Consider the following 20773-nt stretch of genomic DNA (forward strand, 5'->3'; position numbering starts at 1 on the left):
TCTATGTCAAATACATTTTAAATAAATATAAGGCATACTGCAGGAAAATGCCACTGTTGGCATGGTTACCCCCCCCCACACTTTTTGCCTAGTATTGATGCCAACTTTGACTGAAAGTGTGCTGGGACCCTGCTAACCAGGCCCCAGCCCCAGTGTAGTTTCCCTAAAACTGTACCTTTGATCCCACAATTGGCACAGCCCTGGCACACAGTTAAGTCCCTTGCAAAAGGTACCCATGGTACCAAGGGCCCTGTGGCCAGTGAAGGTCTCCAAGGGCTGCAGCTTGTATTATGCCACCCTGGGGACCCATCACTCAGCTCACGCACACTGCCTTGCAGCTTGTGGGTGGTGGTGGGGAGAAAAAGGCTAAGTCGACATGACACTCCTCTCAGGGTGCCATGCCATAAACCACTGCCTACGGCATAGTTAAGTCACCCCTCTAGCAGGCTTTACAGCCCTAAGGCATGGTGCACTGTACCACAGGTGAGGGCATAGCTGCATGAGCAAAATGCCCCTACAGTGTCTAAGTCCATTCTTAGACATTGTAGGTGCAGCATATCCATATTGAGTATTTGGTCTGGGAGTTTGTCATTACCGACTCCACAGCACCATAATGGCTTCATTGAATACTGGGAAGTTTGGTATCAAACCTCTCAGCACAATAAACCCACAATGATGCCAGTGTGGGATTTATTGAAAAATGCACACAGAGGGAATCTTAGAGACGCCCCCTGTATGTTAGCCCAACTGCTAGTGTAAGGCTGACCAGTCAGTGCCAGCCTGCCACTGTGCAGAAACCAAGCCTGTCCTGGGAGGAGGTGCTTCACACTTCCCCCCTGCAGGAACACTAACACCGGGCAGTAAGCCTCAAAGGCTCAAGTCTCTGATTACAGTGCCCCAGGGCACTCCAGCTAGTGGCGATGCCAACCCCCCCCAGACAGCCCCACTTTTAGCGTCAAGTCCAGTGAGAAAATTAGGAAAAACAAGGAGTAATCACCCCCTCAGCCAGGACCACCCCAAAGGCATCCAGAGCTAAAGTGGTCCCCCTTCTTGAGAAATCCTCCATCTTGCTTTGGAGGATTAGGACCAATAAGGATAGGAGTGTCCCCCATTCCCAAAGGGAATGGGCACAAGGAGGGAAGTAGCCACCCTCAGGGACAGTAGCCCTTGGCTACTGCCCCTGACCCTAACACACCCCTAAATTTAGAATTTAAGGGGCCCCCTGAACCCAGATCCCTGATGACCTCAAGAAAAAAGGACTGCTGAGCTGAAAACCCCGCAGAGAAGAGAAGGAGACAACTGACTCGGCCCAAGCCCTACCGGCCCGTCTTCTGCTTCAAAAAGAAGAGCGGCGCGTTCTGCAGGTCCAGCGTCCCCTGAAAAGCCTCCAGCGGGACTGACTGCATCACAGAGGACCAAGAAACTCCTGTGGACAGCGGACCTGTCCAACAAGAAGGAAGCAGAAACTGCTCCTAAAGAACTCCATCTCACTCCATAAGTGTGAGTCCTAAACCACTCTGCACCTGACGCCCACTGCCCGTGTCCAGGCGGCCCAACTAGTCAGAGAAGATCCCTAGGCGATTCCGACCCTGGGCTGACCTCTCCACGACACCTACAGAGGGAATCCTGAGGACCCCCTGACCGCGACTGCTCGGGACAAAGATATCCAACGCCTGGAGAAGCACTGCACCCAGACTCGAGAGAACCCGACCACCGGTGCAGCTACGACTAGCAGGAGGCCCTCCACCCTATCCAGTCGGTGGCTTGCTGAGAAGACCCCCTGTGCCTTGCCTGCAACGCTTAAGTGACCCCCAGGGTTCCCCCACAGAGTTGGTGTCTACTTGGAGCTCCCCCAGTGCTCCTCTAACCCCCCCCCGGTTTGCCCTCCGACAACGCAGGTACTTACCTGCAATCAGACTGGAACCAGAGTACCCCGTCTCCATAGAGGTCCACGTTATTTTGGCTCTTTTTTTTTTACCTCTGCACCTAACCGGCCCTGTGTTGCTGGTGCTGTGTGCTTGGGGTTACCTTGAACTCCCAACAGTGGGCTATGTATTAATGGAGACTAGATGTAAGGAAATGCCTCCTTGGCATGGTTGCCCCCTGACTTTTTGCCTTTGCTGATGCTATGTTTACAATTGAAAGTGTGCTGAGGCCTGCTAACCAGGCCCCAGCACCAGTGTTCTTTCCCTAATCTGTACTTTTGTATCCACAATTGGCAGACCCTGGCATCCAGATAAGTCCCTTGTAACTGGTACTTCTAGTACCAAGGGCCCTGATGCCAAGGAAGGTCTCTAAGGGCTGCAGCATGTCTTATGCCACCCTGGAGACCCCTCACTCAGCACAGACACACTGCTTGCCAGCTTGTGTGTGCTAGTGAGAACAAAACGAGTAAGTCGACATGGCACTCCCCTCAGGGTGCCATGCCAGCCTCGCACTGCCTATGCAGTATAGGTAAGACACCCCTCTAGCAGGCCTTACAGCCCTAAGGCAGGGTGCACTATACCATAGGTGAGGGTACCAGTGCATGAGCATGGTACCCCTACAGTGTCTAAACAAAACCTTAGACATTGTAAGTGCAGGGTAGCCATAAGAGTATATGGTCTGGGAGTCTGTCAAACACGAACTCCACAGCACCATAATGGCTACACTGAAAACTGGGAAGTTTGGTATCAAACTTCTCAGCACAATAAATGCACACTGATGCCAGTGTACATTTTATTGTAAAATACACCACAGAGGGCACCTTAGAGGTGCCCCCTGAAACTTAACCGACTGTCTGTGTGGGCTGACTAGTTCCAGCAGCCTGCCACACCAGAGACATGTTGCTGGCCCCATGGGGAGAGTGCCTTTGTCACTCTGAGGCCAGTAACAAAGCCTGCACTGGGTGGAGATGCTAACACCTCCCCCAGGCAGGAGCTGTGACACCTGGCGGTGAGCCTCAAAGGCTCACCCCTTTGTCACAGCCCAGCAGGGCACTCCAGCTTAGTGGAGTTGCCCGCCCCCTCCGGCCACGGCCCCCACTTTTGGCGGCAAGGCTGGAGGGAACAAAGAAAGCAACAAGGAGGAGTCACTGGCCAGTCAGGACAGCCCCTAAGGTGTCCTGAGCTGAGGTGACTGACTTTTAGAAATCCTCCATCTTGCAGATGGAGGATTCCCCCAATAGGGTTAGGATTGTGACCCCCTCCCCTTGGGAGGAGGCACAAAGAGGGTGTACCCACCCTCAGGGCTAGTAGCCATTGGCTACTAACCCCCCAGACCTAAACACGCCCTTAAATTTAGTATTTAAGGGCTACCCTGAACCCTAGAAAATCAGATTCCTGCAACTACAAGAAGAAGGACTGCCTAGCTGAAAAACCCCTGCAGAGGAAGACCAGAAGACGACAACTGCCTTGGCTCCAGAAACTCACCGGCCTGTCTCCTGCCTTCCAAAGATCCTGCTCCAGCGACGCCTTCCAAAGGGACCAGCGACCTCGACATCCTCTGAGGACTGCCCCTGCTTCGAAAAGACAAGAAACTCCCGAGGACAGCGGACCTGCTCCAAGAAAAGCTGCAACTTTGTTTCCAGCAGCTTTAAAGAACCCTGCAAGCTCCCCGCAAGAAGCGTGAGACTTGCAACACTGCACCCGGCGACCCCGACTCGGCTGGTGGAGATCCAACACCTCAGGAGGGACCCCAGGACTACTCTGATACTGTGAGTACCAAAACCTGTCCCCCCTGAGCCCCCACAGCACCGCCTGCAGAGGGAATCCCGAGGCTTCCCCTGACCGCGACTCTTTGAATCCCAAGTCCCGACACCTGGGAGAGACCCTGCACCCGCAGCCCCCAGGACCTGAAGGACCGGACTTTCACTGGAGGAGTGACCCCCAGGAGTCCCTCTCCCTTGACCAAGTGGAGGTTTCCCCGAGGAACCCCCCCCTTGCCTGCCTGCAGCGCTGAAGAGATCCCGAGATCTCTCATAGACTAACATTGCGAACCCGACGCTCGTTTCTACACTGCACCCGGCCGCCCCCGCGCTGCTGAGGGTGAAATTTCTGTGTGGGCTTGTGTCCCCCCCGGTGCCCTACAAAACCCCCCTGGTCTGCCCTCCGAAGACGCGGGTACTTACCTGCAAGCAGACCGGAACCGGGGCACCCCCTTCTCTCCATTCTAGCCTATGTGTTTTGGGCACCACTTTGAACTCTGCACCTGACCGGCCCTGAGCTGCTGGTGTGGTGACTTTGGGGTTGCTCTGAACCCCCAACGGTGGGCTACCTTGGACCAAGAACTAAGCCCTGTAAGTGTCTTACTTACCTGGTTAACCTAACAAATACTTACCTCCCCTAGGAACTGTGAAAATTGCACTAAGTGTCCACTTTTAAAACAGCTATTTGTGAATAACTTGAAAAGTATACATGCAATTTTGATGATTTGAAGTTCCTAAAGTACTTACCTGCAATACCTTTCGAATGAGATATTACATGTAGAATTTGAACTTGTGGTTCTTAAAATAAACTAAGAAAAGATATTTTTCTATATAAAAACCTATTGGCTGGATTTGTCTCTGAGTGTGTGTACCTCATTTATTGTCTATGTGTATGTACAACAAATGCTTAACACTACTCCTTGGATAAGCCTACTGCTCGACCACACTACCACAAAATAGAGCATTAGTATTATCTATTTTTACCACTATTTTACCTCTAAGGGGAACCCTTGGACTCTGTGCATGCTATTCCTTACTTTGAAATAGCACATACAGAGCCAACTTCCTACACTAGACCTGTAAGTTTGTTACTTACTCCGAAACAGTACTTTATTTACCTTCCCCAGTGTAGGAAGTTGGCTCTGTATGTGCTATTTCAAAGTAAGGAATAGCATGCACAGAGTCCAAGGGTTCCCCTTAGAGGTAAAATAGTGGTAAAAATAGATAATACTAATTCTCTATTTTGTGGTAGTGTGGTCGAGCAGTAGGCTTATCCAAGGAGTAGTGTTAAGCATTTGTTGTACATACACAGACAATAAATGAGGTACACACACTCAGACAAATCCAGCCAATAGGTTTTGTATAGAAAAATATATTTTCTTAGTTTATTTTAAGAACCACAGGTTCAAATTTAACATGTAGTATCTTGTTTGAAAGGTATTGCAGGTAAGTACATTAGGAACTTTGAATCATTTCAATTGCATGTATACTTTTCAAGTTATTCACAAATAGCTATTTTAAAAGTGGACACTTAGTGCAATTTTCACAGTTCCTGGGGGATGTAAGTTTTTGTTAGTTTTACCAGGTAAGTAAGACACTTACAGGGTTCAGTTCTTGGTCCAAGGTAGCCCACCGTTGGGGGTTCAGAGCAACCCCAAAGTCACCACACCAGCAGCTCAGGGCCGGTCAGGTGCAGAGTTCAAAGTGGTGCCCAAAACGCATAGGCTAGAATGGAGAGAAGGGGGTGCCCCGGTTCCGGTCTGCTTGCAGGTAAGTACCCGCGTCCTCGGAGGGCAGACCAGGGGGGTTTTGTAGGGCACCGGGGGGGGACACAAGTCCACACAGAAATTTCACCCTCAGCAGCGCGGGGGCGGCCGGGTGCAGTGTAGAAACAAGCGTCGGGTTTGCAATGTTAGTCTATGAGAGATCAACGGATCTCTTCAGCGCTGCAGGCAGGCAAGGGGGGGCTTCCTCGGGGAAACCTCCACTTGGGCAAGGGAGAGGGACTCCTGGGGGTCACTTCTCCAGTGAAAGTCCGGTCCTTCAGGTCCTGGGGGCTGCGGGTGCAGGGTCTTTTCCAGGCGTCGGGACTTAGGTTTCAGAGAGTCGCGGTCAGGGGAAGCCTCGGGATTCCCTCTGCAGGCGGCGCTGTGGGGGCTCAGGGGGGACAGGTTTTGGTACTCACAGTCGTAGAGTAGTCCGGGGGTCCTCCCTGAGGTGTTGGTTCTCCACCAACCGAGTCGGGGTCGCCGGGTGCAGTGTTGCAAGTCTCACGCTTCTTGCGGGGAGTTGCAGGGTTCTTTAAAGCTGCTTCTTGAAACAAAGTTGCAGTCTTTTTGGAGCAGGTCCGCTGTCCTCGGGAGTTTCTTGTCGTCGTCGAAGCAGGGCAGTCCTCAGAGGATTCAGAGGTCGCTGGTCCCTTTGGAAGGCGTCGCTGGAGCAGAGTTCTTTGGAAGGCAGGAGACAGGCCGGTGAGTTTCTGGAGCCAAGGCAGTTGTTGTCTTCTGGTCTTCCTCTGCAGGGGTTTTCAGCTAGGCAGTCCTTCTTCTTGTAGTTGCAGGAATCTAATTTTCTAGGGTTCAGGATAGCCCTTAAATACTAAATTTAAGGGCGTGTTTAGGTCTGGGGGGTTAGTAGCTAATGGCTACTAGCCCGGAGGGTGGGTACACCCTCTTTGTGCCTCCTCCCAAGGGGAGGGGGTCACAATCCTAACCCTATTGGGGGAATCCTCCATCTGAAAGATGGAGGATTTCTAAAAGTTAGAGTCACCTCAGCTCAGGACACCTTAGGGGCTGTCCTGACTGGCCAGTGACTCCTCCTTGTTATTCTCATTATTTTCTCCGGTCTTGCCGCCAAAAAGTGGGGGCCGGGCCGGAGGGGGCGGGCAACTCCACTAGCTGGAGTGTCCTGCGGTACTGTGACAAAGGGGTGAGCCTTTGAGGCTCACCGCCAGGTGTTACAGCTCCTGCCTGGGGGAGGTGTTAGCATCTCCACCCAGTGCAGGCTTTGTTACTGGCCTCAGAGTGACAAAGGCACTCTCCCCATGGGGCCAGCAACATGTCTCTAGTGTGGCAGGCTGCTGGAACTAGTCAGCCTACACAGACAGTCGGTTAAGTTTCAGGGGGCACCTCTAAGGTGCCCTCTGGGGTGTATTTTGCAATAAAATGTACACTGGCATCAGTGTGCATTTATTGTGCTGAGAAGTTTGATACCAAACTTCCCAGTTTTCAGTGTAGCCATTATGGTGCTGTGGAGTTCTTGTTTGACAAACTCCCAGACCATATACTCTTATGGCTACCCTGCACTTACAATGTCTAAGGTTTTATTTAGACACTGTAGGGGTACCATGCTCATGCACGGGTACCCTCACCTATGGTATAGTGCACCCTGCCTTAGGGCTGTAAGGCCTGCTAGAGGGGTGTCTTACCTATACTGCATAGGCAGTGAGAGGCTGGCATGGCACCCTGAGGGGAGTGCCATGTCGACTTACTCGTTTTGTTCTCACCAGCACACACAAGCTGGCAAGCAGTGTGTCTGTGCTGAGTGAGGGGTCCCCAGGGTGGCATAAGATATGCTGCAGCCCTTAGCGACCTTCCCTGGCATCAGGGCCCTTGGTACCAGGGGTACCAGTTACAAGGGACTTACCTGGATGCCAGGGTGTGCCAATTGTGGAATCAAAAGTACAGGTTAGGGAAAGAACACTGGTGCTGGGGCCTGGTTAGAAGGCCTCAGCACACTTTCAATTCAAAACATAGCATCAGCAAAGGCAAAAAGTCAGGGGGTAACCATGCCAAGGAGGCATTTCCTTACATTGGGCTTGCCAGGGACTCTCAGATCTCAAAGTCAGCGCCGGAGAAGCCTGTGGACTCTGAGGAGACACTCTAGGGCTGACCTCCCACATAGTGTGGTGCAGTCTCGAAGGAGACCGAGACCAATCTCTGGATGAATGACAGTGAGATTCATGCTGTCAGAGTCGCTTCTTACGCGACCTCAAGGATCTATGAGACGATGTGTCCCTTGCCTTTGATCTTCGGCCACCCCTCTGCTCCTTCTTAGCTCTTGCCAAGATAAAGATTAGCCTCGCTCTCGTTCAAGGCCTTCTGGTTCATCCGCTGGCAGGACACGCACCCCTCCACGTCGTGATCCAAGCTCAGGCACCACAGGCAATGTTCGTGCAGGTACGTCATCGACATATGATCCCCGCACTCGCTACAAGACTTAGATCCAGATTGTTTGTGTGGAGACATAGTAGCGCTCTACTACAATTTCCTCAAAACAGTAACTGTCAAACCGTAGGAACAAACCGCATTGGAGAATTCATAAGGTGAGGAATCCACAAGTAGTTCCATCAGAATATAGTATTTTGGGAAACCCCTGGCACCAAGAAATCAGATCCCTGCTTACCTGAAGGAGGACACACCAAAGATGCAAAAGAAAAGACCTGAAGATACGTGACCTACTCTGCACCAACCCTACTAGCCCACCTGTGGATTTCAGTAATTGTGAGATAGATGCCTCATCGTCCAGCTGCTGAAACTTCCAAAGGCCCAGGAACAATACCAGCCCCCAACTGAGCATAAGGAACGCCCATGGAGTAGCAGAACTGCTCCACTGCACCTTGCAGGCACATAAGAACTTCTGAAGAGGAATTTGGACCACCAAACCCCTGCCAAACACCACCAGTGCACCTGAGCCTCCCAGCCCGCGTTGAAGTGGGCCAAAGGTGCCAACCTGGTCTCCAGCCTCCCCAGAGAAAAAGTCAAATGTGGGTTTCCCCACTGCGACACCTGCAGCCTCTGTGCAGGCCCCCCTCAACTGCCTTCACTGAGTGCAACCCCAACATTCCACTGCACCTCTGCAACCAGACGCATTGGACAAAGGATAGATAAGAGGACCACTGGTGTCTCTGCATCCCCCAGGTTCGTGAGACTGGAACCCACTTGTTGATTCACCCAGACTAGTCCCCCAGTTCCCGCCTGCAGTGTTTCTGCAGGCCCCCCTTCACTGCGACCGCCACCAGTGACAAAAACCCATGGCCCAAGAACCCTTTGCACCTGGACGCCCCGGATCAAAGAGGAGAGGACCACTGATGTCACTATGTTCTCAACATTGCAAGACCGGAGTCCACTTGGTGGCTCACCCAAACTGGACACCTAATCCTAACCTGCACCCTCTTCTCAACCAGACCGATCATTGACTAATAAAGGGCACCCAACGCCGTACTACCTTTCAGCACCCAGCCACCCCAGTGCTGCCCAGTGTGACCTGTTGGTGTGGTCCTGACCACTGCCTAATATTTACTATATGTCCGGGTGATTGGCCCGTAAATCACTGTACTATACCTGAAAGCAGTACTTGTTTTTCTCTTCATGGGCTAACATTGCAGTTTTTGAAGAAATAACATTGTGTTGACTTTTCTAAAGTGTAAATAATTATTTTTATCAAATGTAATGAGTGGGGTGCCAAAACATATGTAAAGATGCTTGTTATTTTTGTAAATTGGTGTGGATCTCCTTTTCGAGTCGTGCCTCATTTACTGACTGTGTGTATAATTACAGATGCCTAACACTCCTCTCTGATAAGCCTAAGGCATCTCAACCACACTACTAACTATAAGAGCACCTTGGGATTGTTGGAGCAAGCCCCTAGCTACTAGTAACGGAATCCCTGGACTCTCTGTACAATATATCTCATTTTGATATATCCTGTAAGGAGCCAGCTTTCTGCACCCTCCAACAGTACAGGCAAATGAAAACACTGCACAAGCCTAAGTAACTTAACAGAAGGTCATGTCTTTAAAGTGCCAACATTATGTTGAAATTAACAGGAGACACCAATTTATAGCATCTGGCTTTAAGGTCCAGGAGAGAGACAGAGGTGGTCCTAGGATGGTTAAGAATGAAAGCAGAATGAGACCTAATAATTAGGGAAGTAAACAAAGCTGATCTATAGTTGCAATACTGCAGCTAGGGCTGTGTGTGTGTGTTGGGGGGCGCGGGAGCAGGGGAGCGGAATTCGGAATCTCAGACCTGGTTTAACAGGGCAAAGCAAAAGTCATAGGTGACAGAACAGAAATACAACAGGACAGAATAGCTTGTAACTCCACATTACTTACACTGTTCACAAGTGTCTCCTCCATTTTGGTATTGCTTGTAGTAGTCACTTTTGCAGGAATAGGATTGGTTGGAGCTGTGTAATCAGTAACACTTTCCTTGAAAAAAAATACGAAAACAGCCAAAAATCAGGAGTTTGAACAATTAAAATGGTTTAAAGCTGATTGTACAACTCTTGTTTCACTGGTCACTTAGGAAAAAAGGTAAGAAATAAATGAAAGATTATCAATGCTCTCAGCAACCTATAAGATTACATGAAGCAGATGACGTACACTGAAGTAAATGTTTAGACGACTTAGTTCAGGATGTCATTTCTGAACAAAAATGGATAACAGGAAAACTACCCTGAAAAGTACCTCTTTGCAGAGGTAAAGTAAAGTCAAAGCCATATACTTTACTGCTTCCTTCAAATGGGTGAAAGAATAAAGTTTACTGATCTGTAACGCCAGAGGTACACTGAACATTTAGCTTTTCTGACCTTGGACTTTGACTCAGGGTCTACAAACTGAGTCCAACTATATACCAGATGGTGCTGTATAGGGTAACAGTTCAAAATGTGTTCACGAAGAACAAGTCACGTTTGGAAAAGTGCTTTGTAGTGGATACACTATATAGCTACAGATTCTTCACCTTCTGAATTCCCGCAGGTGCCGCACTGAATCTGAAACTTTTCAAAGCAACTGTTCCTATGTGCATATAAGTCACATCACTGGCTCCACAGCAATCTTACATCATCATCATCATCCCAGAAAGAGTGGTGTAATGGCAACTCCAAAGTCAGTTTTTCTCAGAACTGTTCTAAACCCTCAGACGCAGATCATCCCAAGCATATTGCAGTATGACTGTGCAAATCTACCTTGGGACAGTTTTAAAACTCGAACATTTGACTCCACAGAACGAGGAGGGAGGAATGACATGTGGGAATCTGTTTCCACCACAAAGATTTACTGAAAACAAGTAATTATTTTATGGATAATTTTGACCCCAGATTCATGCCAGAATAGATACTGAAGCAGTGCCGCCCAAACGTTACACCAGGAAATCATGCAGGACTCAGCAGGTGAACTCGCTCTACCTGTGGACGTGGGGGTCAAGACAGTAATGCCTGGTGAAGGAGTGAACAGATGCTCATCCTCAAACTGACAGATATCCAACACATCTTGCCAACATTGCATTGGCCGGCCTGGCAATGATGGAATTAGCCCTTTGGAGACTCCTTTCAGCCAGAGCTTAGCAGGTTTTAATACACAGGACAATGCATCTTGAGGTCTGCTTCTTTACCACACTCCCCTTCTGTAGGAAGTTGGCTCTGTATGTGCTATTTCAAAGTAAGGAATAGCATGCACAGAGTCCAAGGGTTCCCCTTAGAGGTAAAATAGTGGTAAAAAGAGATAATACTAATGCTCTATTTTGTGGTAGTGTGGTCGAGCAGTAGGCTTATCTAAGGAGTAGTGTTAAGCATTTGTTGTACATACACATAGACAATAAATGAGGTACACACACTCAGAGACAAATCCAGCCAATAGGTTTTTATATAGAAAAATATCTTTTCTTAGTTTATTTTAAGAACCACAGGTTCAAATTCTACATGTAATAGCTCATTCGAAAGGTATTGCAGGTAAGTACTTTAGGAACTTCAAGTCATCAAAATTGCATGTATACTTTTCAAGTTATTGACAAATAGCTGTTTTAAAAGTGGACACTTAGTGCAATTTTCACAGTTCCTAGGGGAGGTAAGTATTTGTTAGTTTTACCAGGTAAGTAAGACACTTACAGGGTTCAGTTCTTGGTCCAAGGTAGCCCACCGTTGGGGGTTCAGAGCAACCCCAAAGTCACCACACCAGCAGCTCAGGGCCGGTCAGGTGCAGAGTTCAAAGTGGTGCCCAAAACACATAGGCTAGAATGGATAGAAGGGGGTGCCCCGGTTCCGGTCTGCTTGCAGGTAAGTACCCGCGTCTTCGGAGGGCAGACCAGGGGGGTTTTGTAGGGCACCGGGGGGGACACAAGTCCACACAGAAATTTCACCCTCAGCGGCACGGGGGCGGCCGGGTGCAGTGTAGAACCAAGCGTCGGGTTCGCAATGTTAGTCTATGAGAGATCTCGGGATCTCTTCAGCGCTGCAGGCAGGCAAGGGGGGGGTTCCTCGGGGAAACCTCCACTTGGGCAAGGGAGAGGGACTCCTGGGGGTCACTCCTCCAGTGAAAGTCCGGTCCTTCAGGTCCTGGGGGCTGCGGGTGCAGGGTCTCTCCCAGGTGTCGGGACTTAGGTTTCAGAGAGTCGCGGTCAGGGGAAGCCTCGGGATTCCCTCTGCAGGCGGCGCTGTGGGGGCTCAGGGGGGACAGGTTTTGGTACTCACAGTATCAGAGTAGTCCTGGGGTCCCTCCTGAGGTGTCGGATCTCCACCAGCCGAGTCGGGGTCGCCGGGTGCAGTGTTGCAAGTCTCACGCTTCTTGCGGGGAGCTTGCAGGGTTCTTTAAAGCTGCTGGAAACAAAGTTGCAGCTTTTCTTGGAGCAGGTCCGCTGTCCTCGGGAGTTTCTCGTCTTTTCGAAGCAGGGGCAGTCCTCAGAGGATGTCGAGGTCGCTGGTCCCTTCGGAAGGCGTCGCTGGAGCAGGATCTTTGGAAGGCAGGAGACAGGCCGGTGAGTTTCTGGAGCCAAGGCAGTTGTCGTCTTCTGGTCTTCCGCTGCAGGGGTTTTCAGCTGGGCAGTCCTTCTTGTTGCAGGAATCTAATTTTCTAGGGTTCAGGGTAGCCCTTAAATACTCAATTTAAGGGCGTGTTTAGGTCTGGGGGGTTAGTAGCCAATGGCTACTAGCCCTGAGGGTGGGTACACCCTCTTTGTGCCTCCTCCCAAGGGGAGGGGGTCACAATCCTAACCCTATTGGGGGAATCCTCCATCTGCAAGATGGAGGATTTCTAAAAGTTAGAGTCACCTCAGCTCAGGACACCTTAGGGGCTGTCCTGACTGGCCAGTGACTCCTCCTTGTTATTCTCATTATTTTCTCCGGCCTTGCCGCCAAAAGTGGGGGCCGGGCCGGAGGGGGCGGGCAACTCCACTAGCTGGAGTGTCCTGCTGGGTTGGCACAAAGGAGGTGAGCCTTTGAGGCTCACCGCCAGGTGTGACAATTCCTGCCTGGGAGAGGTGTTAGCATCTCCACCCAGTGCAGGCTTTGTTACTGGCCTCAGAGTGACAAAGGCACTCTCCCCATGGGGCCAGCAACATGTCTCGGTTTGTGGCAGGCTGCTAAAACTAGTCAGTCTACACAGATAGTCGGTTAAGTTTCAGGGGGCACCTCTAAGGTGCCCTCTGGGGTGTATTTTACAATAAAATGTACACTGGCATCAGTGTGCATTTATTGTGCTGAGAAGTTTGATACCAAACTTCCCAGTTTTCAGTGTAGCCATTATGGTGCTGTGGAGTTCGTGTTTGACAGACTCCCAGACCATATACTCTTATGGCTACCCTGCACTTACAATGTCTAAGGTTTTGTTTAGACACTGTAGGGGTACCATGCTCATGCACTGGTACCCTCACCTATGGTATAGTGCACCCTGCCTTAGGGCTGTAAGGCCTGCTAGAGGGGTGTCTTACCTATACTGCATAGGCAGTGAGAGGCTGGCATGGCACCCTGAGGGGAGTGCCATGTCGACTTACTCGTTTTGTCCTCACTAGCACACACAAGCTGGTAAGCAGTGTGTCTGTGCTGAGTGAGAGGTCTCCAGGGTGGCATAAGACATGCTGCAGCCCTTAGAGACCTTCCTTGGCATCAGGGCCCTTGGTACTAGAAGTACCAGTTACAAGGGACTTATCTGGATGCCAGGGTCTGCCAATTGTGGATACAAAAGTACAGGTTAGGGAAAGAACACTGGTGCTGGGGCCTGGTTAGCAGGCCTCAGCACACTTTCAATTGTAAACATAGCATCAGCAAAGGCAAAAAGTCAGGGGGCAACCATGCCAAGGAGGCATTTCCTTACACAACCCCCCCCCAAACGAAAGAGGATGAGACTAACCTTTCCCAAGAGAGTCTTCATTTTCTAAGTGGAAGAACCTGGAAAGGCCATCTGCATTGGCATGGGCAGTCCCAGGTCTGTGTTCCACTATAAAGTCCATTCCCTGTAGGGAGATGGACCACCTCAACAGTTTAGGATTTTCACCTTTCATTTGCATCAGCCATTTGAGAGGTCTGTGGTCAGTTTGAACTAGGAAGTGAGTCCCAAAGAGGTATGGTCTCAGCTTCTTCAGGGACCAAACCACAGCAAAGGCCTCCCTCTCAATGGCACTCCAACGCTGCTCCCTGGGGAGTAACCTCCTGCTAATGAAAGCAACAGGCTGGTCAAGGCCATCATCATTTGTTTGGGACAGAACTGCCCCTATCCCATGTTCAGAGGCATCAGTCTGCACAATGAACTGCTTAGAATAATCTGGAGCTTTGAGAACTGGTGCTGAGCACATTGCTTGTTTCAGGGTGTCAAAGGCCTGTTGGCAGTCCACAGTCCAGTTTACTTTCTTGGGCATTTTCTTGGAGGTGAGTTCAGTGAGGGCTGTCACAATGGATCCATATCCCTTCACAAACCTCCTGTAATACCCAGTCAAGCCAAGGAATGCCCTGACTTGAGTCTGGGTTTTTGGAGCTACCCAGTCCAGAATAGTCTGGATCTTGGGTTGGAGTGGCTGAACTTGGCCTCCACCTACAAGGTGTCCCAAGTAAACCACAGTTCCCTGCCCTATCTGGCATTTGGATGCCTTGATAGAGAGGCCTGCCGATTGCAGAGCCTTCAAAACCTTCCTCAGGTGGACCAGGTGATCCTGCCAGGTGGAGCTAAAGACAGCAATATCATCAAGATAAGCTGTGCTAAAGGACTCCAAGCCAGCAAGGACTTGATTCACCAACCTTTGGAAGGTGGCAGGGGCATTCTTTAAACCAAAGGGCATAACAGTAAACTGATAATGCCCATCAGGTGTGGAGAATGCTCTCTTTTCTTTTGCTCCAGGTGCCATTTTTATTTGCCAGTACCCTGCTGTCAAGTCAAAGGTACTTAGAAATTTGGCAGCACCTAATTTATCAATGAGCTCATCAGCTCTTGGAATTGGATGGGCATCTGTCTTGGTGACAGAATTGAGCCCTCTGTAGTCCACACAAAACCTCATCTCTTTCTTTCCATCTTTGGTGTGAGGTTTGGGGACTAAGACCACTGGGCTAGCCCAGGGGCTGTCAGAGCGCTCAATTACTCCTAATTCCAGCATCTTGTGGACTTCCACCTTGATGCTTTCCTTAACATGGTCAGACTGTCTGAAGATTTTGTTTTTGACAGGCAGGCTGTCTCCTGTGTCCACATCATGGGTACACAGGTGTGTCTGACCAGGGGTTAAGGAGAAGAGTTCAGGAAACTGTTGTAGGACTCTCCTACAATCAGCTTGCTGTTGGCCAGAGAGGGTGTCTGAGTAGATCACTCCATCTACTGTACCATCTTTTGGGTCTGATGACAGAAGATCAGGGAGAGGTTCACTCTCTGCCTCCTGATCCTCATCTGTTACCATCAACAGATTGACATCAGCCCTGTCATGGAAGAGCTTAAGGCGGTTTACATGGATCACCCTTTTGGGGCTCCTGCTTGTGCCCAGGTCCACCAAGTAGGTGACCTGACTCTTCCTCTCTAGTACTGGGTAAGGGCCACTCCATTTGTCCTGGAGTGCCCTGGGAGCCACAGGCTCCAGAACCCAGACTTTCTGCCCTGGTTGGAACTCAACCAGTGCAGCCTTTTGGTCATACCAAAACTTCTGGAGCTGTTGGCTGGCCTCAAGGTTTTTGGTTGCCTTTTCCATGTACTCTGCCATTCTAGAGCGAAGGCCAAGTACATAGTCCACTATGTCCTGTTTAGGCTCATGGAGAGGTCTCTCCCAGCCTTCTTTAACAAGGGCAAGTGGTCCCCTTACAGGATGACCAAACAGAAGTTCAAAGGGTGAGAACCCTACTCCCTTCTGTGGTACCTCCCTGTAAGCGAAAAGCAGACATGGCAGGAGGACATCCCATCTCCTTTTGAGTTTTTCTGGGAGCCCCATGATCATGCCTTTTAATGTCTTGTTGAATCTCTCAACTAAGCCATTAGTTTGTGGATGGTAGGGTGTAGTGAATTTATAAGTCACTCCACACTCATTCCACATGTGCTTTAGGTATGCTGACATGAAGTTGGTACCTCTGTCAGACACCACCTCCTTAGGGAAACCCACTCTGGTAAAGATACCAATGAGGGCCTTGGCTACTGCAGGGGCAGTAGTCGACCTAAGGGGAATAGCTTCAGGATACCTGGTAGCATGATCCACGACTACCAGGATATACATATTTCCTGAGGCTGTGGGAGGTTCTAGTGGACCAACTATGTCCACACCCACTCTTTCAAAGGGCACCCCCACCACTGGAAGTGGAATGAGGGGGGCCTTTGGATGCCCACCTGTCTTACCACTGGCTTGACAGGTGGGGCAGGAGAGGCAAAACTCCTTAACCATGTTGGACATATTGGGCCAGTAGAAGTGGTTGACTAACCTCTCCCACGTCTTGGTTTGTCCCAAATGTCCAGCAAGGGGAATGTCATGGGCCAATGTTAGGATGAACTCTCTGAACAGCTGAGGCACTACCACTCTCCTAGTGGCACCAGGTTTGGGGTCTCTGGCCTCAGTGTACAGGAGCCCATCTTCCCAATAGACCCTATGTGTTCCATTTTTCTTGCCTTTGGACTCTTCAGCAGCTTGCTGCCTAAGGCCTTCAAGAGAGGGACAGGTTTCTTGTCCCTTACACAGCTCTTCCCTTGAGGGTCCCCCTGGGCCTAGGAGCTCAACCTGATAAGGTTCAAGCTCCAAAGGCTCAGTTCCCTCAGAGGGCAGAACTTCTTCCTGAGAAGAGAGGTTCCCTTTCTTCTGCTGTGTTGCAGTTGGTTTCCCAACTGACTTTCCTGTTCTCTTGGTAGGCTGGGCCATTTTTCCAGACTCCAGCTCTACTTTTTCACCCTGTGCCTTGCACTGTGCTCTTGTTTTCACACACACCAGTTCAGGGATACCCAGCATTGCTGCATGGGTTTTTAGCTCTACCTCAGCCCATGCTGAGGACTCCAGGTCATTTCCAAGCAGACAGTCCACTGGGATATTTGAGGAGACCACCACCTGTTTCAGGCCATTGACCCCTCCCCATTCTAAAGTAACCATTGCCATGGGATGTACTTTTCTCTGATTGTCAGCGTTGGTGACTGTGTAAGTTTTTCCAGTCAGGTATTGGCCAGGGGAAACCAGTTTCTCTGTCACCATGGTGACACTGGCACCTGTATCCCTCAGGCCCTCTATTCTAGTCCCATTAATTAAGAGTTGCTGTCTGTATTTTTGCATGTTAGGCGGCCAGACAGCTAGTGTGGCTAAATCCACCCCACCCTCAGAAACTAGAGTAGCTTCAGTGTGGACCCTGATTTGCTCTGGGCACACTGTTGATCCCACTTGGAGACTAGCCATACCAGTGTTACCTGGATGGGAGTTTGGAGTGGAACCTTTCTTGGGACAGGCCTTGTCTCCAGTTTGGTGTCCATGCTGTTTACAGCTATGACACCAGGCCTTTTTGGGATCAAAGTTTTTACCCTTGTACCCATTGTTTTGTGAAGAGGCTCTGGGCCCACCCTCCTGTGCAGGTTTTTGGGGGCCTGTAGAAGACTCTTTACTATTTTTAGTTTTGGTTGTCTCATCACCCTTCTGCTGGGGAGTCTTTGTGACCCCTTTCTTTTGGTCACCCCCTGTTGAAGTCTTGGACACCCTTGTCTTGACCCAATGGTCCGCCTTCTTTCCCAATTCTTGGGGAGAAATTGGTCCTAGGTCTACCAGATGCTGATGCAGTTTATCATTGAAACAATTACTTAACAGGTGTTCTTTCACAAATAAATTGTACAGCCCATCATAATTACTTACACCACTGCCTTGAATCCAACCATCTAGTGTTTTCACTGAGTAGTCAACAAAGTCAACCCAGGTCTGGCTCGAGGATTTTTGAGCCCCCCTGAACCTAATCCTGTACTCCTCAGTGGAGAATCCAAAGCCCTCAATCAGGGTACCCTTCATGAGGTCATAAGATTCTGCATCTTGTCCAGAGAGTGTGAGGAGTCTATCCCTACACTTTCCTGTGAACATTTCCCAAAGGAGAGCACCCCAGTGAGATCTGTTCACTTTTCTGGTTACACAAGCCCTCTCAAAAGCTGTGAACCATTTGGTGATGTCATCACCATCTTCATATTTAGTTACAATCCCTTTGGGGATTTTCAACATGTCAGGAGAATCTCTGACCCTATTTATGTTGCTGCCACCATTGATGGGTCCTAGGCCCATCTCTTGTCTTTCCCTCTCTATGGCTAGGATCTGTCTTTCCAAAGCCAATCTTTTGGCCATCCTGGCTAACTGGATGTCCTCTTCACTGGAGTTATCCTCAGTGATTTCAGAGTTGTTGGTCCCTCCTGTGAGGGAACCAGCATCTCTGACTATTATTTGTGGAGTCAGGGCTTGAGAAGCCCTGCTCTCCCTAAGTAGGACTGGAGGGGGGGAATTTCCCTCCAAGTCACTATCTTCATCCTCTGAGTTGCCATCCTCAGAGGGGTTGGCCTTTTCAAACTCTGCCAAAAGCTCCTGGAGCTGTACTTTGGTAGGTTTGGGGCCCATTGCTATTTTCTTTAGTTTACAGAGTGACCTTAGCTCTCTCATCTGTAGATGGAGGTAAGGTGTGGTGTCGAGTTCCACCACATTCACATCTGTGCTAGACATTATGCTTCTAAAAGTTGGAATACTTTTTAAGAAACTAAAACTGGTTCTAGAATCTAATTCAAACTTTTACCAAACTTTTAAACTCTAAAAGAAATGCTAAACAGGATCTAACACAAGGCCCTAGCAGGTCTTTTAAGAATTTAGAAAACTTTTCAAATTGCAAAAATCAATTTCTAATGACAATTTTGGAATTTGTCGTGTGATCAGGTATTGGCTGAGTAGTCCAGCAAATGCAAAGTCTTGTACCCCACCGCTGATCCACCAATGTAGGAAGTTGGCTCTGTATGTGCTATTTCAAAGTAAGGAATAGCATGCACAGAGTCCAAGGGTTCCCCTTAGAGGTAAAATAGTGGTAAAAAGAGATAATACTAATGCTCTATTTTGTGGTAGTGTGGTCGAGCAGTAGGCTTATCTAAGGAGTAGTGTTAAGCATTTGTTGTACATACACATAGACAATAAATGAGGTACACACACTCAGAGACAAATCCAGCCAATAGGTTTTTATATAGAAAAATATCTTTTCTTAGTTTATTTTAAGAACCACAGGTTCAAATTCTACATGTAATAGCTCATTCGAAAGGTATTGCAGGTAAGTACTTTAGGAACTTCAAGTCATCAAAATTGCATGTATACTTTTCAAGTTATTGACAAATAGCTGTTTTAAAAGTGGACACTTAGTGCAATTTTCACAGTTCCTAGGGGAGGTAAGTATTTGTTAGTTTTACCAGGTAAGTAAGACACTTACAGGGTTCAGTTCTTGGTCCAAGGTAGCCCACCGTTGGGGGTTCAGAGCAACCCCAAAGTCACCACACCAGCAGCTCAGGGCCGGTCAGGTGCAGAGTTCAAAGTGGTGCCCAAAACACATAGGCTAGAATGGATAGAAGGGGGTGCCCCGGTTCCGGTCTGCTTGCAGGTAAGTACCCGCGTCTTCGGAGGGCAGACCAGGGGGGTTTTGTAGGGCACCGGGGGGGACACAAGTCCACACAGAAATTTCACCCTCAGCGGCACGGGGGCGGCCGGGTGCAGTGTAGAACCAAGCGTCGGGTTCGCAATGTTAGTCTATGAGAGATCTCGGGATCTCTTCAGCGCTGCAGGCAGGCAAGGGGGGGGTTCCTCGGGGAAACCTCCACTTGGGCAAGGGAGAGGGACTCCTGGGGGTCACTCCTCCAGTGAAAGTCCGGTCCTTCAGGTCCTGGGGGCTGCGGGTGCAGGGTCTCTCCCAGGTGTCGGGACTTAGGTTTCAGAGAGTCGCGGTCAGGGGAAGCCTCGGGATTCCCTCTGCAGGCGGCGCTGTGGGGGCTCAGGGGGGACAGGTTTTGGTACTCACAGTATCAGAGTAGTCCTGGGGTCCCTCCTGAGGTGTCGGATCTCCACCAGCCGAGTCGGGGTCGCCGGGTGCAGTGTTGCAAGTCTCACGCTTCTTGCGGGGAGCTTGCAGGGTTCTTTAAAGCTGCTGGAAACAAAGTTGCAGCTTTTCTTGGAGCAGGTCCGCTGTCCTCGGGAGTTTCTCGTCTTTTCGAAGCAGGGGCAGTCCTCAGAGGATGTCGAGGTCGCTGGTCCCTTCGGAAGGCGTCGCTGGAGCAGGATCTTTGGAAGGCAGGAGACAGGCCGGTGAGTTTCTGGAGCCAAGGCAGTTGTCGTCTTCTGGTCTTCCGCTGCAGGGGTTTTCAGCTGGGCAGTCCTTCTTCTTGTTGCAGGAATCTAATTTTCTAGGGTTCAGGGTAGCCCTTAAATACTCAATTTAAGGGCGTGTTTAGGTCTGGGGGGTTAGTAGCCAATGGCTACTAGCCCTGAGGGTGGGTACACCCTCTTTGTGCCTCCTCCCAAGGGGAGGGGGTCACAATCCTAACCCTATTGGGGGAATCCTCCATCTGCAAGATGGAGGATTTCTAAAAGTTAGAGTCACCTCAGCTCAGGACACCTTAGGGGCTGTCCTGACTGGCCAGTGACTCCTCCTTGTTATTCTCATTATTTTCTCCGGCCTTGCCGCCAAAAGTGGGGGCCGGGCCGGAGGGGGCGGGCAACTCCACTAGCTGGAGTGTCCTGCTGGGTTGGCACAAAGGAGGTGAGCCTTTGAGGCTCACCGCCAGGTGTGACAATTCCTGCCTGGGAGAGGTGTTAGCATCTCCACCCAGTGCAGGCTTTGTTACTGGCCTCAGAGTGACAAAGGCACTCTCCCCATGGGGCCAGC

The 20773-nt window shown here is 49.9% G+C and overlaps 1 protein-coding gene across 3 annotated transcripts in view; it reads right to left on the reverse strand.

The window, feature by feature from the left end:
- Positions 1-20773, reverse strand: part of PRRC2C (proline rich coiled-coil 2C) — a 1097702-nt gene that overhangs the window by 416813 nt on the left and 660116 nt on the right. For all 3 annotated transcript variants that reach the window (XM_069232016.1, XM_069232017.1, XM_069232015.1), the window contains exon 22: positions 9801-9896. In XM_069232016.1, the coding sequence (XP_069088117.1) occupies positions 9801-9896 (96 nt within the window). The remainder of the gene's footprint in view (positions 1-9800; positions 9897-20773) is intronic.

The sequence above is a fragment of the Pleurodeles waltl genome, chromosome 4_2, assembly GCF_031143425.1.
Source record: "Pleurodeles waltl isolate 20211129_DDA chromosome 4_2, aPleWal1.hap1.20221129, whole genome shotgun sequence".
NCBI classification, from domain to species: Eukaryota; Metazoa; Chordata; class Amphibia; order Caudata; family Salamandridae; genus Pleurodeles; species Pleurodeles waltl.